At 37.8% G+C, this 15,297-nt stretch overlaps 1 protein-coding gene across 1 annotated transcript; it reads left to right on the plus strand.

Annotated features, from left to right (window-relative positions):
- The first annotated feature begins 1,906 nt into the window (after positions 1–1,906).
- LOC122080252 (U3 small nucleolar ribonucleoprotein protein MPP10) lies at positions 1,907–15,152 on the plus strand. Its single transcript, XM_042647190.1, has 13 exons — positions 1,907–2,686; positions 2,895–2,950; positions 10,551–10,671; positions 10,791–10,901; positions 11,018–11,155; positions 11,569–11,637; positions 11,749–11,790; positions 11,970–12,038; positions 13,058–13,129; positions 13,222–13,275; positions 13,465–13,606; positions 14,601–14,651; positions 14,741–15,152. The coding sequence occupies exons 1-13, from the start codon at positions 1,958–1,960 to the stop codon at positions 14,755–14,757; spliced, it is 1,671 nt and encodes a 556-aa protein (XP_042503124.1). The 5' UTR covers positions 1,907–1,957; the 3' UTR covers positions 14,758–15,152.
- Positions 15,153–15,297: the final 145 nt, after the last annotated feature.

Here is a 15,297-nt window from a genome sequence, read left to right on the forward strand (position 1 = left end):
TTACAAAAAGGAGGGGGAGGGGGGGAAGAACAAATATATGTGTCTTGGAGTGCAACACCCTTTCGTTATTTATCACCGTTAGAATAATTGCCACAATGTCAAAGTACTATTTATCTCTTGAGTGGATCTTTCATTATTTTCCTACTTATATAGAGGTCGCATGTGGATGTTAACCCATACAAGTGTTGTCGAGAATCCTATCCAATACGGGTTTTTTTTTTTTTTTTTTTTTTTTATACTAACGATGGGTATCCAGACCTTCGGCATGACTAGTCATAGGGACCCATACTGTCCAATGCAGTTGATCCATATTGATACACATATCGGTATTGGCTAAGACTGAAACCTTTATCAATACCTTGATTTAAACCTTACTCGCATTATTGTTCCTTTCTTTCATAATTCGGTATGTTTGGTCAAAACTAAACATGGTTCGCCTTTGGTCCAGTTTTAAAAATATGACATCTTATAATTATTACTGGTTCTAAGTAAAGGTGTCAATTGATCAATTTGAGTTAGGTTTTATTGATTTTGATGTGGGAATGAGTGAAATTGAAACATGAACCAGGAAAGATGCATTGATTTTGATTTCGGTTTACCAAATAAATGTTGTAGAAGTACGAAAAAATATAATTTATTTATGGCAAAAGTTTTTCTGATTGGCGGTGCAGTGAAGGAAGTCAATGGTCGGGAGTGATCCCAACCCTTTAAATGGTATCTAAATATCATGACCATTCATCCATTTGTCTACTTATAGGTAAATACTATACAACGTAAATTATGTTGACAAATTTTTTAAATGTTTATTAAAATACATTTCCCTTCTCCCATATGAAACAATCTCTAGTCCTCCGTCATTTCCTCTGTTCCTCCTCGTCCCATTGAAACAACGGTCCGGTGACGAAACCCACCTTGCCTTCGTTGAGGAGAGAAAGAAAGAAAAAGCCTCAACATTGTCCTCGTTTTTAAGAAGATTTCCTGTGATTCCATTTTGTGTTCTTCAAGATTATGATCTCAATCTTCTAGACTGGTTCTTAGAGTTAAGATTCCTCTTTTTGGTAGATTTCAAGCTATAATTATGTTATTTCTATGGCCACTAGAGGAGAGAGATGTCTATCTTGATTTGTGGTCGCCTCAACCAAATTCTTCCTTCTTTCTATATTTTCTCCCTTATCTGGTGTCTAACAATTTCGTTTCTTTTTGGGTTTCTTTCATGTCTTATCACCATCGTGGAGGAACGAGGACCAATTGAAGACTGAGTTAGAGGGGATTCCCATACCAATTCATTACAATCCCAATTTCACATTCCAAAAGATCCTCTCCCAACCTTCCTGATAGGATCTCCATAGGGGGCATTTACTACTAGTGTATTTGGATTAGATGGAGTCGCCTCTATTCTTAAATTTTGAAACTAATTATGCAGCCGAAAGGGCCTTAGCCATAGCGGTCAAGTGGCGAACGAGGTGGAGCAGAGCAATCCTGAGAGCCATCTCAAGTTGAAATTCAAGAAGAGGAGGATACAAAGGGTGGCGGCGGTTTTCGGCGACTGCCCATCAAAGCTACGAGGATTCAGTGTCGTTGGATTGAACTTGAAAGAGAAGAAGAGATTGACAGGGACTTAGGTGTAATATGCAATACGTATATCGTATGATGTTATATTTATAGTATAAAAAAATCAACAACTAGGATTTGTGTATTCAGATCCTACGGCTCAAAATAAGCTTTTCAAAAGATTCCTAAATGGAGTGTCCGACCAGAAAACCCCAACCCTTTATTTATAATGCATTTTGGGTTGGAGCCGATTGTAGGGTCATTGGGACCGATTCTAATTCGATCTGAAACGGAATCGGCAGAGACCGATTCAGTCACCGAAACCTGTTCTTAAAACCCTGAACAAAACCCGAGCTTAACTTTTTCTGCCAAAATTTGAGAGTGGGAAAAGAAGTGGTAGGGAAGGATGGCGAGCCCTAGCGCAGAAGGCTTGGAAGTTCTACACCGTTTGAAGTCGACAGAGCCTCCTCTATGGCTCTCTCCCTCTACCGAGCTTTCACAAGCAGCTCGAATAGCCTCTCAGTATCTCTTCTCATCCCTCCAACCATTCAGTCCCAAATCTCCGTTCGAGCACCTCCTCGTCGACGGCTTCGACGCCGAGCAAATATGGCAACAGATAGATCTCCAGTCGCAGCCATTGTTGTCGAACCTCCGGAGAGAAATAAAACGCTTCGAACGGAATCCTGGTGAGATTTCGAAGCTTATTAATGAAGAAATCGTTAAGGAAAAGGCAGAAGTGAAGACTGATGCTATTGAGAAGGAAAATAAGGCTCGTGTTGGGGAAAACGGTGGACAGAAGGAGAATCTGGAGGATTTTGAAGACATGGAAGATGAAGAGATGGGAATATCTGATGAAGATGATGAGGACGACGGAGAGGAAGAAGACGAAGGTGAGCAGAAGGACGAAGAGGAAGAAGTGGACGGTGAGGAGGAGGAGGAGCAGGGGGATGGTAATGGCGGGATTGAAGATCGATTTCTGAAGATTAAGGAATTGGAAGAATATTTGGAGAACGATGAAGCAAGGGAGTATGGACTTACCAAAGAGAAACAACGCGCTGACCACGACACTTCTGATGATGATGATGAAGAGGGAGAGGAGGATGATGATGAAGAGGAGGACGAGGACGACGAGGAGGTGAGTTTGCTTAATAGTGTTAAAGAGTTCCTAAATCTGTCTTTTACTATGTTAATTGAAGGGAGAAAAAGTTTAGGTACCTCAGGTGGGATGATTATGGTGGATTTTGGCGAAAAATTATGAAAATTTCTGAAATGCATGACCTTTTTCCTTATTTTACTATGAGTTACTCTGATCATGCTACTTTCAATATTTTATCATTATGTAGCTTGGAAAATTTGGCGATAATGCAGATGAAGATGACGAAAAGTTCGATAATTCAAGGTGATCTTTTCCTTTCTTACTATCCTTATATCTTGATGGAAATTGTAAATGAGAATCTAGAACTTATCTTTATATTGCTTATTAATTATTGTTGAAGCAACCGCGAACAATAGGAGATGAAGAACACAAATTAAATCACGAACAGAACTTGGTGGGCTGAGTTGTGCCACCGTTCACTCTCCTTAAGATCATAGTCGCTCCCTATGGTGCAAAACGGGTTCTAGCAATTCAACATCCAAGATGAAACAGCCCCTAAAGCCTTCCAGCAGTTGTTGCACACACTTATTGAGCCACGTTGGGGCACAATATTGAAAGGGCTCAATCAACCAAGACAAAGAATAATGAAAATGACTCCAAACACAGTATGCAATATGGCATAATAGAGAAGGCAAGTTCGGAGTGAAAGCGAGTAGTTTTAGAATACTTAAAACCATTATCCAAGTGTTAGAATACATCCTCTATTTATAGGGGATGAAATCCCACTTGAAACACCTATTCAGAGGGGCCCAACAGCTATGTCCGTTCATAGAGTAGTTACTGTTACCGGCACAAAGTGAGCCCGGTGTCGGTCTCTCTAATGTTGACGTCGGTCGATCCTTATTGTGTGTTGGACTGGGGACATGGTATGCCATTTTTGCATCTGATAGACTACTGAAAAGTGTCGACACCATTTGCTCACTGTTCGACAGTTGGTGCCCTATGGTTGATGCCAGCGAGGTTGTATTCGATGCCGACCAAAAGAAAAATCTAGAATAAAACTTTTAGTCTTGAGTAAAAAGAAGTTCTCATGCTCTAATGCCTCGCCATGACACGACTTGGGCCGACTTAGTTCGGCACACATGCGCTTGTGAAAAGCAACCCAGACCAACCCTAGACACAAGGAGGAGAGATACCTCTCTCTAAAGAACCCTACCCTTGTAGTTCCCATTCCCATATATTAACCAATCTTCACTTTTCTCCATTTCCATTGTGGGTCTAAAAGTTCCCACTCAAAATAATATTTTCAAAACCAAACAACAAAATATTTCAAACCTTGTGGGAGGGAAAACCAAAACAAAACGAAAAGATAAAGTTTTTGAAACTCCAATTATTTAAAAACATATTTTACAACATATCTTCGTTCACATATCTCCATTTCTTAGAATGTAGTGGCTCTGATTGCATTACATTCGAAGCTATATCGCTATGCTCTTTAGATATTCTGTTATTCTTTGGTGAAATAGAATATTGATATTAGAGACTTAGGGTTGGTTTGGCATGGTATGATTTCTATTTCAAATTCTGATTGATATCACTGAAATAGTCAAGAAATCAGTTTCTGGTCAAGAAATTGAAATTGTTTTGGTTGCATCTTTCTGAAATATTTCACGAATAAGAAACCCATTTGGTAGTTCAATTTATGAGAATAAATTCTCTCTCTTATTGAATATATTTCTTTGGGAGAGGGTTCCCCCATATTGGAGGAGAGAAAATGATAAAAGACCCATGTGGGAGGGCGTACAGTACATGACAAAAAAAATTGTTCAAATGCTAGTTCATCTGTGATAGTCTTTAATAAAATATATCAAAAGGTTACATGAAAATAAAAAACACAATAGACACTATATGTGTTCATCCTTAATTGTGATTAGCTTACTCGATTTGATTTGCAATTTTTGTACAATATGCTAGCCAAGGATTAAAGTATCGGTATCGGTCATCGTATCGGAGGGTATCGTATCGTATCGGAGATACGCTAAGATACGTTAAAGATACGCACATAAATGGATAGGAAACACTTTTTTATACACATTTGCATAAAAAAATAGTTAAAAAAAGTTATATATAACATGTATTATGCATAAACACTAAATTGAGAGTATCGCACCAAAAATCCAAGGTTTGTAATTGTCCCATAAATGTAAAATCCTTGTTCCCAACCTTGATTTCCACTTTAGTTAGAGAGAAAAATGGTTGGCAGCAACTTTGGAACAAAAACATCTCAAAAAATTATGTTTTTCTAAAAAATTACCCATTTTGGTCATTTTATGACTGTATCGGTATGTATCGGTGTGTATCGGTCGATACATACCGATACGCACCGATACGTATCGATATATACCGATACGTACCGAAACGTACATTTCACTTCAATTTTGATTTTTTCATAGAGTATCGGTATGTATCGGTGAGTATCGGTGCGTATCGGTGTGTATCGTAGGATACGTATCGATACATAAGGATTTTAAAATTTTCATGATATGTATCGGTATGTATCGTGCCGATGCCTACCGATACAGATACGTATCGGCCGATACAGCACGATACGCACTGATACTTAAAACCATGATGCTAGCCATTGTTATTATTGTGTATGATCCACCACATTTGCAATGTTCACAACATCATCATCAATATCGCTAGCGTTGTCTTCGCTTTCATCATCGAACTCTCCCCTCTCTGCCTTTTCAAAAATCCAGTATGATGCCGTTTGCTTTCTAATAAAGTTCCGTATGGTTGCACAGGCAAGCACCATCATGAGAAAGTGCATCTTCAAGACATCATGGGCACCGTTTGATAACGTTTCTGCTGTTTCTGTGTCTAGAAATAGGAGAAATGGCTTTTCACGTTTCCGGAAACAAAAACGGATTTTTTGGTGTTTGATAAATCTGTTTCTCAAAACGTTTTTTTAGACATAATTTCACTAAAAAATCCAATAGTATCATCGGATGCCCAAAAGGGAGAGAGAGTTCAGTTGCCTCTTTTTAGGTTTAAATAGTTGAGAGATTTATCAGGCACACAACTTTTTTTTTTTCTCTCAAATTCGTTTCTAGAAACAACAAAACAAGTCGACTAGTTCGACTTGTTTCGTCAAAGTCGTTTATAGAATTGTAAATAGGCATAAATTTTGATTTATGTTTTTAGAAACGGGTGAAACAGAACAACTTTATCAAACGCTTTTTAGGCTGTTTCTTCGTTTCTGAGAACAAGAAAACGCAGAAAAGGCAGATACGGAACGATGTCAAACGGTGCCCAAATGCTCTCAACCCCATCTTTCTCTGCCTTCTTGATGTCTTCCTTAAGCAAATCTTGGTATTTGGGGGCTCAATCCTGTTAATTTATTGATTGAATTTGGTTTCAGACACTGAATACGTGTGGATCAACTAAAAAGAATTAAAATACAAAGAAGAAACACAGAAAATTGACTTCAGTTGATGGGATCTTTTACTTACATTTTGTCTTCAGATGACAAATTGAGCCAAAGCTGCAATTCCTTGTTGACCCCTTCACCAACAGGCATCTCTGAGTGAAATCTACCCCTACCAGCAGTCATCCTCTGAATAACAGAACATGATTAATTGATTACAATGAAGCATATTGAGACAGATGCATCAAAAGAGAGAGCTCTGATTGGTAATTAACCAGAATCGATTCCTGTACATCGACAGTTCTGATTGTGTCCTTATTTCTTGCAAAATCTTGATGAGTGAAAGCTCCCTGCAATCCAGGAACCACCACCACCACCAATTCAGCAGTTACTTAAAATCCAAACTCCCCACACAAACAGATTTTTGAAAAAGGATTGGGAACCAAAAAATCATGTCTCCAACATGTATGTGACAGTCTCAAAAGATGAATGAACAGAAACGCAATTAGTAATTGAAGATTAAAGGGTAGAGAACAAATGTATTAAGCAATTGAAACAAAAAGGATAAAGGACATCGATTGACTTGATTTTTAAAGCTCTATGGGGATGACCAGAGAATCCAGTGGGAACAGAAACTGCAATACCAACCAGACCAATGGCTTCTATACTGTATATACTGATAGAAAATAAATTCATAGCTGAACCAAAAACAGAAGGAAAACCTACCAATAAACTCATCCAACATGAGGAATGGATCCAAAGGCCTCAGTTCTATGCTGAAGCCAAAAAACCCAAACAAACAGTACTAACGATTAGTGTCCAAAGAATGAGAATGGGAACATCTTTGGGCACACACCAAACCCTAGAAGGACTTCGAAAGAGGAAAAGGAAGGGGGGAAAAAAAACAATGTACAGAACCTAAAGACTGAAATACATGATTCATGAATTAAAGAAGCAGAGACTGACAAAAACAGTGGAATTATAAGGAACCTTCCAATGCTTCTAACAACAGATCCATCACCATCATTTTGAGTATTGGGAGTGACCCTCTTCTATAGTTTTTAAGGCGCTGCTAAGGCGACACCTTACCAGCGCCTTGGCACTGATGCGGTCTAGAGATGGTAAGGTAGTGCTCCGCCTTACGTGAAGTGTCGCCTTATGGCTTTTTTTTTTTTTTTAACACATTTTAAAATTACTTGATGAAGATTCTAAATATAGATTTTTTATTGGTAGGTGTATGATTTTGTTAACACTTGAGATGTATGGGATCAGCTTTACTCCACAAAAAATAACCAAAACAAATAAAACAAAAACATGATTCACAAATAGGGTTTGGATTTTGTCAAGGGTTTTAAGAAAGGGCTTTGAGAAGGAATCAAGGAACAAGGAAGAACCACTTATTTAGACGACCATTTTGCTCCGGCAACGGTGAGCTTCATTCTTCTTTGACAGGAGTAGAACTATAGTGGATGACCTTAGGGCTTAGTCACTCATTTTGGCATTATAGAGGTAAGTATAATAAATACTTGTATTTTTTATGTATTCTTTTCTTTATATTTATAATTTTGTTTCATAATTATGTATTTATATTATATATTAATATGTTATGATGATTGATGATTGATGAAGATGAACTTAGTTTATTCACTTTATTGATTTGTTTTCTTGATGAATATCTTACATTTGTATGAATATGAACCTTTAATATTTATTTAACATATGAGTAATAGGATTCAACTAGGATTTGAGCCAAATAGATTGGTTTTATAAAAAAATTACACAGGACCGCTTTAGTCAATAAGGCGACGCTTTATGCCCGCCTTATCGCTAAGGCGCTCCGAAAGACCCTCAAACACCTCCGCCGCCTTACCGCCTTAAAAACTATGCCCTCTTCACAACCAGTATGGGTTTGCTAAGAACAGATGATTGAATCACCACTAGAAGACATGCTTTTGATCTTGGTGGACGAAAGTATGGAAGATTATTAGCCCACCAAATGAGCAGAAAAGAAAGATTACATTGACCTTATCAAATTCGATAGCAATACCAACTAGTAACTTTATCCTTTCATCATCCCAAACATAGGTTTCTTTCATCATCTTCACATCATCCTTCATAGGTATTTCATTCTCAGTTACATGATCCATCTGAAACAAATCCTTTTCAATTTGAACCATTCATCAGCTCAACATTCAATATAAAGTGAGGGGTAAAAAATCCCAATGGCAGAAATAGAAGACCATCGTAATAAATTAGTATGATGAGTAAGAGACATTAGATCAACATGCATATGCCTACTGGTCTAATATCTCACAATAGGTGGTGTAGATAAAAGAGTAGCATAAGCAGATCAACATGCATATGGCTAAACAGAGTCTAGCTGCACGAGGTAATATTTAGAAACTCATTGGTGTTCAAATGAACTTCCCAGCAATCTCATCAAATTATTTGAATACTTGAAGTCTCTCTTTGGCAGAATTTTTTTTTAATCTATATGCCAAAACTATTAATGAAAATCATTTTTGATCGAACAATAAAAATCATTTGTAACTAATAGACATAATAGATTCTAGAATAAGAAATATGTTTGGTATGGCTACATGTAGAATGAATTTTATAACTTAAAAACTTTATTAAAGATATTGATTGTCCATATATCATTTTTTTGAAGAAATGGACACAAACCACAGAGTGAGACCTACTCCAATGTACAGAAAGCGAGTCCCACTGAATGTTAAAATGACCAAAATTTATATAAAAAGAAATAGGAAAAGGCTGGGCACGCTGCTGGGGTCCCAGCCTGTGTCACTCTCATTCCCTCCCCTCTGGAAATTACCCCATGCCCCTCCACCCTCCCATCCCAGCCCCCCCCTTTTGGTGGTGGTTCATTTTCATTAGATAAGTTCTTCTATATCCAGAGCATAAAGGTAAGTTAGAGTTATCTATTACATTTTGCTTACATAGATTTAGTTTCTAAGCAAGTCCTATAGTAGTAGAATTCCTTGAATTATAATTTTTCCTGCTTACCCACCCAGATCCCGTGCTGCTAATGGTGAATAAGGGTAATTTGAAAGGTAAAAAAAGAAATGAAATTGAAACCATTCATAGTCCACAGATAACGGAGTTCCGAGGAATGCTAAATGCCAACAGTCTTTAATTCAGCAGAACATAGAATCCAGATTTTATTATCAGAGAGAATCTTGATGTATACAATAGGCAGGACCTCCATTTTGAACTACTTCCTCTTATGCCCATGGCATTCTATTTTATAGTCAGCCAGATTCATGGTTCACAATTCGATCTGACACATTTTAGTCAATATGTAATAAGAAAAAATAGCACAATATCATTTACTTAGATGCTTCACAGTTGATGAGGGCTTTGGTTATATTCAGGTTCTCAGTCCATTATCCCATTCCATGGTGGAAGTAGAAACTCCTAAAACTCAAAACTGACTGAGAAAATTGAACCAAGGCAGAATTGAGAATACAACCCTCTGTCCACCCAAAGGAAAATAGTAGACAATCTCAGAGACCGCAATAAGTCCACACGTTCAACAAAGTTCTTGCCATCCTCTGGCTGGCTAAAATAAAAAGCATCACCAGCAAGTCAACCCTACCGTTTCTTAAACTTTATTGAACTACTGTATAACAGATCAGCATATACAACCAGACAAAATAACTTATAGATCTCGGTTGTAGAGTTATCAAGCAAGTACCTGCAAATCAGGGAGAGGGGGAGCTTGGTCAATGGTTGATGAACAATACAAAAAAGAGTTTTCTGCAAATGCACATGAGATTAAGAGAGGGAGAGGGGGACAGTCGGAGAGACAGTGAGGCAGTGAGGAAGAGAGGGATTATCACAGAGACAGTAATGGAGTGAGGACTGAGAGGCAGGGAGATAGAAAAGGGTCACCGTAGTCGGAGAGGGAGAGAGGGAGAGAGGGAGAGAGGGAGAGCTAACGAGAGAGGGAGGGATGGTAATTGTAGTCAGAGATGAAATTAGGGGTGAGAGGGAGAGGGGGCTGTTGGCGGGAGATATAGAGAGAGTGAGAGATGGGTGACTGAAATAGAGCAGGGGGAAAATACATGGGGAAAAAAGGTTGAGGGAGAAAGAGAAGGGAGCAAGGCGCATTGCCCACCATTGTCGGAGAAGAAAGCTGAATGTGAGAGAGAGAGAGAAGGGAGACGACCTGCTATGGTCTCTGCACGCAACTTTCATTGGTCAATTTTTGTTTCAGGAAAGGCTTATTCAAAATGTTTGGTCAGGTATGAAATTCCTACGTGACATTCCTCTGTCTTGGGCAGAAAGCTTTTATCAATTGCGAGAAGGTATTGTATAGAGTGCAAGCATATTTGGTTTTATAAGGCCTCCTTGGTTTACACTGATACATATTTGAATAAGGTGCTGTCATGTCCTATTTAATTTAATATTCTTGGAATGGACTTGAGTCTCATCATTTGTCATTCTCAGGTACGAGGATTTCTTTGTCAACAAAAAGAAAAAGAATTCGAGGAAAAGGTCTAGATCTCTTGGTGGGGAAGATTCAGGCACGGATGACGAACAAGAAGATGACGAGGGATTTAAAGATCAGGTCTTAATCACAAACAAATTTATATTTGGAATTTCTTGAACACTGGGTAATGTAAGCTGGAGATCTCATTCTCTAACTGATTGGTCAGACAATTTTTTGCTACTATTATTCTTTCACAGAAGAAAGAAGCTCCTTCCACTCATGAAAAACAACTAGGGAAGCTTCGTTCGAAAATAGAACAGATGGAGAGGGCAAACTTGGAACCCAAGACATGGACAATGCAGGGAGAGGTAATTTTAATATATTTGAGTTATCTGGCGGATGCAATTCATAATGCAATGGCTTTTAGTTATGTTTCTTTCCTTAAATGGATTTATCCTTATACCCTTGGGTATTATGGAAACAGATAACTGCTACTAAGAGGCCAAAGAATAGTGCTTTAGAAGTTGATCTAGATTTCGAGCATAATGTGAGACCTGCACCAGTGATCACAGAAGAAGTCACTGCATCCCTTGAAGATTTGATTAAGAAAAGGATTCTTGAGGTAAACTTCACCTCTGATTAATGTTACAAGAAGTGTATTTTATCCCAGATGGTATTCTACCATGGCATGCAAACATGTTCTTTGAGTCCTTAGGCATGCTTTTGGTCATTACTCATAGCCATCAAGTTCTCCTGTCTGCTGAAGGATGATTACCGGGAATAGACTGCTGATGTCTAAGTCAATGTGGCCTTATTTTCATTTACATTTTTATTCATTTTTTCCCCATCTTATCCTGTTTGTGCTTTGTATTTCACTTGATTATTGTCCTTTTCATTTCTTTCTCAGAATATTGCTTGTTTTGCAAATTAGACTCAGGAGGTCCTATCATTTTTGTATTTATAAGCGTTAACTGTTCATTTCCTTTCTTCTGGTTCCTTTCTGAATACTAATAATAAATTCAACTGCAATTACAGGGGCATTTTGATGATGTTCAAAAAGTGTTGAGTCTACCATCCAAAGCCCCAAAAGAACTCAAAGAGATGGTAATATATTTTTTCTGTGAGATGTTAAGTAGTTTTGAAGATATGGGACGGTGTTCATTTTGCATGAGTAGGCTTTTTCATGCTCAGTTGTGAATACTTAAATATCTGCAGGATGACAATAAGAGCAAGAAGGGGCTAGCAGAAGTTTATGAGGTCAGTATGTTTAAATGTATCTCTGTTTTTTCTTCCTGGTGATGTATGTAGGCTTTGATCAATCTCTAGCATGATATTACTTATTAGCCACTATACTTTGGTTTCATTATCACATTTTCTATTAGCTTCTCTCTAATATGAAGAAGTAATGCTCGTAGCTGTTTTATTTCTTTCTGCAGGAGGATTATGTGCAGAAGACAGGTCTGGCTTCTGCAACACTTTCGTTCTCTGATGAACGGAAGAAAGAGGTACTCATCCATATTGTTTGACCTCCATAATCATAATGATTATGTTTTCTTTCTATCCCCCTTCCCCACCCTCACTCCCAGCTCCCTTCTTAATCATAATGGTGAAAATTTTCTAATAAAAAGATTGTATTAATAAGGATGTAAAAGAATGCAGGAGAGTAAAAGGAGAAAAGGAGGCCTCACAATCATTATTTCAGTGAATTTACTCTGCATGAGAAGTCGACCTCAGATACATTACCTGTTATTGGAGTGAAAGAGAATGAGATTTTCATACTCAAGACCAACACATGAAATCCATTGATCATATGCATTGATGTGGTGGTCTCCTGAATACATTTTCGGAGCGTTTTCTAAAATCCTTTAAGAGGCCTTAGAGTGGAAATAGTGCCATGGACTTATTAGGAATTACTTTATCCAAAAGGTACTAAGGCTACGCGAATTGTTCCTACCTCATTATTGCTTCATATGCAATGCCCAAGTGCCTGGGTTCTTACAAGGCGACCTGAAATTAAATGTAGGCTAATTTTGAGCACCCTTGCCTATGTGGCGTGGGAGAAAAAAGATTACCTTAGTTTTTCCAATATTTTGTCCGAATCCTTAATGTAATTTTTATTATATTTAATTACAAGAATCATCTAGGTGAGCGGGTGACTTTTGAGCCCAACCAATTTTATAGTAAAAAATCTGCCACATCAGTTCTAGATTGGATAGCTTGTGGGAAAGGTGGGAAAAATGTTTCCAGTTAAAGAAATGATATTTACATTTTTAACTGCTATTTATTTAAAGAATGATGTGTATTTCTTAGAAGATTTAAATGTAGAATTTCCTGTGACTTTCCTGCCTACAACCGTCTGATGTAAAGAAATATTTTAATTTGATAATATCCTCAGCATGGTGTCATTAATTTCAATGTCAGGTGAGGCTGAACTGGTTGATTCTAGTATGACTTGTCTGTATTATCAACCGTTTCATTTTCTATTTTTAATAAAATATAAGTTTTGGCTTTTGTCCATTTTCAGGCAAGTTTGTTATTTAAGACACTCTGTTTGAAGTTGGATGCGCTTTCACATTTCCACTTCACTCCAAAGCCTGTATGTACCTCTTGCAATTTCAATATGGTGATGAATACCTGAATCTTCCGTAAATACCTTGATATTTATCTAGGATGCATGACATTGGACAGGTTATCGAGGACATGTCTGTACAAGCAAATGTTCCGGCCCTTGCCATGGAAGAGGTGAAATTCTTCCATATTTTTGCAATCTCAAATGTCTAGGATTCAAACTACACAATGGGTTATAGTTCAAATATTTTAAACCTAAATTTCTCGTTAAACTAATTGAGACATTTTCTTCTGGGTTATAGTTCAAATATTTTGAACCTAAATTTCTCATTAAACTAATTGAGACATTTTCTTCTACAACAGATTGCACCTGTGGCAGTCTCAGATGCAGCTATGCTGGCTCCTGAGGAAGTGTTTGCTGGCAAAGGTGACATTAAAGAAGAAGCTGAACTAACCAAAGAAGAGAGGAAGAGAAGGAGAGCTAAAAAGAAGAGGAGGTCAAAAGGTGAGTCTAATCTATTTCTTTTTTGTGGCACTACTCTGCTGCCAATGATTACTATTCCATCTTAAGGTCCTGCATTTGTTATTTCATACACAGCAGTGCCACACAATGATGGGTTATAAGAACAGGATTCACCATGGCAATGTTCATTGTTCAATTTTAGATATCCCTAAAGGTCAAACAAACCAAATCACATTATCATAAGCATCTGATTTTCCCCATGGTTTCCAAAAGCTGTGCAGAAAAGTAAAGGGGAAGGGTAAAGAGATCAGATGCTTATGCAAATCTCTGGTTTCTATCCTGTGTACACAATGGGTTTAGGGACATCTATTGTTGTCTGCCAAGTGGTGCATTTTGGGAGGAACGATAGGACTAATAGAAGACATGGCTTGCTTAATTGATGTAAATGAAGGTGCCTTACACTGCTGCCAATGCGATGCCAATTCCATTTATTTTCCTAGGACACGAACTTTGCTAGGAGGCTCGGGGAAGGAGAAAAAAATGGTTGAATGTTGTTGAATTCGAGGAAACCAAGCCCATGCCTGGGGGATGGGGGCAGGGTTTAAAAACTGGAATTGGGACCCAGATCGGTCTTGGCTGGTCTATGGATTGGATTGTTCAGAATTGGCCTAAAGTTGCCCCAACCCTGGATTTTGGAATGGGATCGGCCAGAATCAGGATTGGCCTCCAAGTCGGCCAATACTACTACAATTTTTAAAACTCTGGGTACTTGGATAGCTCTTCCAAGACCAGGACAAATAGATTACCTGTGCTAGTGTGGTCCTTGGCATGAACAGTTATTAAACTGCAGACCGTTGAGTCTATTGGCATGCATCTACTGTAAGTGCAGACATATGACTCCCACCTAGGATGCTTACATATCCATTAATTGCAAAAAGTGGTTGTTGATCTTGTTATTGCTCTTTTTATTCTCTACAAACCCATTTTAACTACCAGTTTATGAACACTTTGCTAACTAATGTAATCATGGCTGCAGCTGATAAATATAAAAGGATGCCAAAAAAGGCACTGTTGAGTCATCCCAGTGGTAATTCTTAATACATTTTCCTCTTTTCAACTCTTGGATTCTTGGAATCTCTCATTATGAAGTAACTCCAAACCATTACTAAATAACAGGTGAGGGAGAAGAATGAGTTCCCAAAGCAGATATATATATATATATATATTTCAAAACGAGCTCCTACTGGTTTGACTCCGAAGATTACCATCGTACCGTTGAATAGAGCTTGCAAGAAAACTGTCCATGTTCTTCATTTTGCTGAAATCTTGACAGACAGGGATAAAGAGGAAGAGAAGAAGAGCCAAGAGAAGTCCTCTCCAAGTGGACTCACGTCTGGAAATTTTGTCTGCATCTTATCTTTATTTTTTCCTTTTTTTCTTCCTTTTGAGGGATACTTTTTTTTCCATAAAATAAACGTTTTTTTTTTTCCTCCTTGGGAGTGGTGGGATGAATGCGGGATTTTCTTGTCATCATGGAATTACTGTATAAAATATAATTTGTTAGCTAGTTAATTTAACCAAGTTCTTAGAAAATCTTATATTAAAACAAATCCACAGCAATGACCCTGTTTACATCGGTTTTCCTTCTCAGCAATAATAGTAATATAGTTAATAGTCATCCAGACAAACCTGCCAAATAGCTGACTTAAAATATTGTGAAAGTGTTTTATGTG

The sequence above is a fragment of the Macadamia integrifolia genome, chromosome 5 (assembly GCF_013358625.1).
Source record: "Macadamia integrifolia cultivar HAES 741 chromosome 5, SCU_Mint_v3, whole genome shotgun sequence".
Classification (NCBI taxonomy): domain Eukaryota; kingdom Viridiplantae; phylum Streptophyta; class Magnoliopsida; order Proteales; family Proteaceae; genus Macadamia; species Macadamia integrifolia.

Excerpts from the sequence above, each read along its gene's own strand:
- LOC122080252 (XM_042647190.1), top strand. The coding sequence starts at position 1,958 with ATGGCGAGCCCTAGCGCAGAAGGCTTGGAAGTTCTACACCGTTTGAAG. Across the intron at positions 10,902-11,017 it reads CATGGACAATGCAGGGAGAG|ATAACTGCTACTAAGAGGCC; the intron begins GTAATTTTAATA and ends TTATGGAAACAG. Across the intron at positions 13,276-13,464 it reads CGGCCCTTGCCATGGAAGAG|ATTGCACCTGTGGCAGTCTC; the intron begins GTGAAATTCTTC and ends CTTCTACAACAG.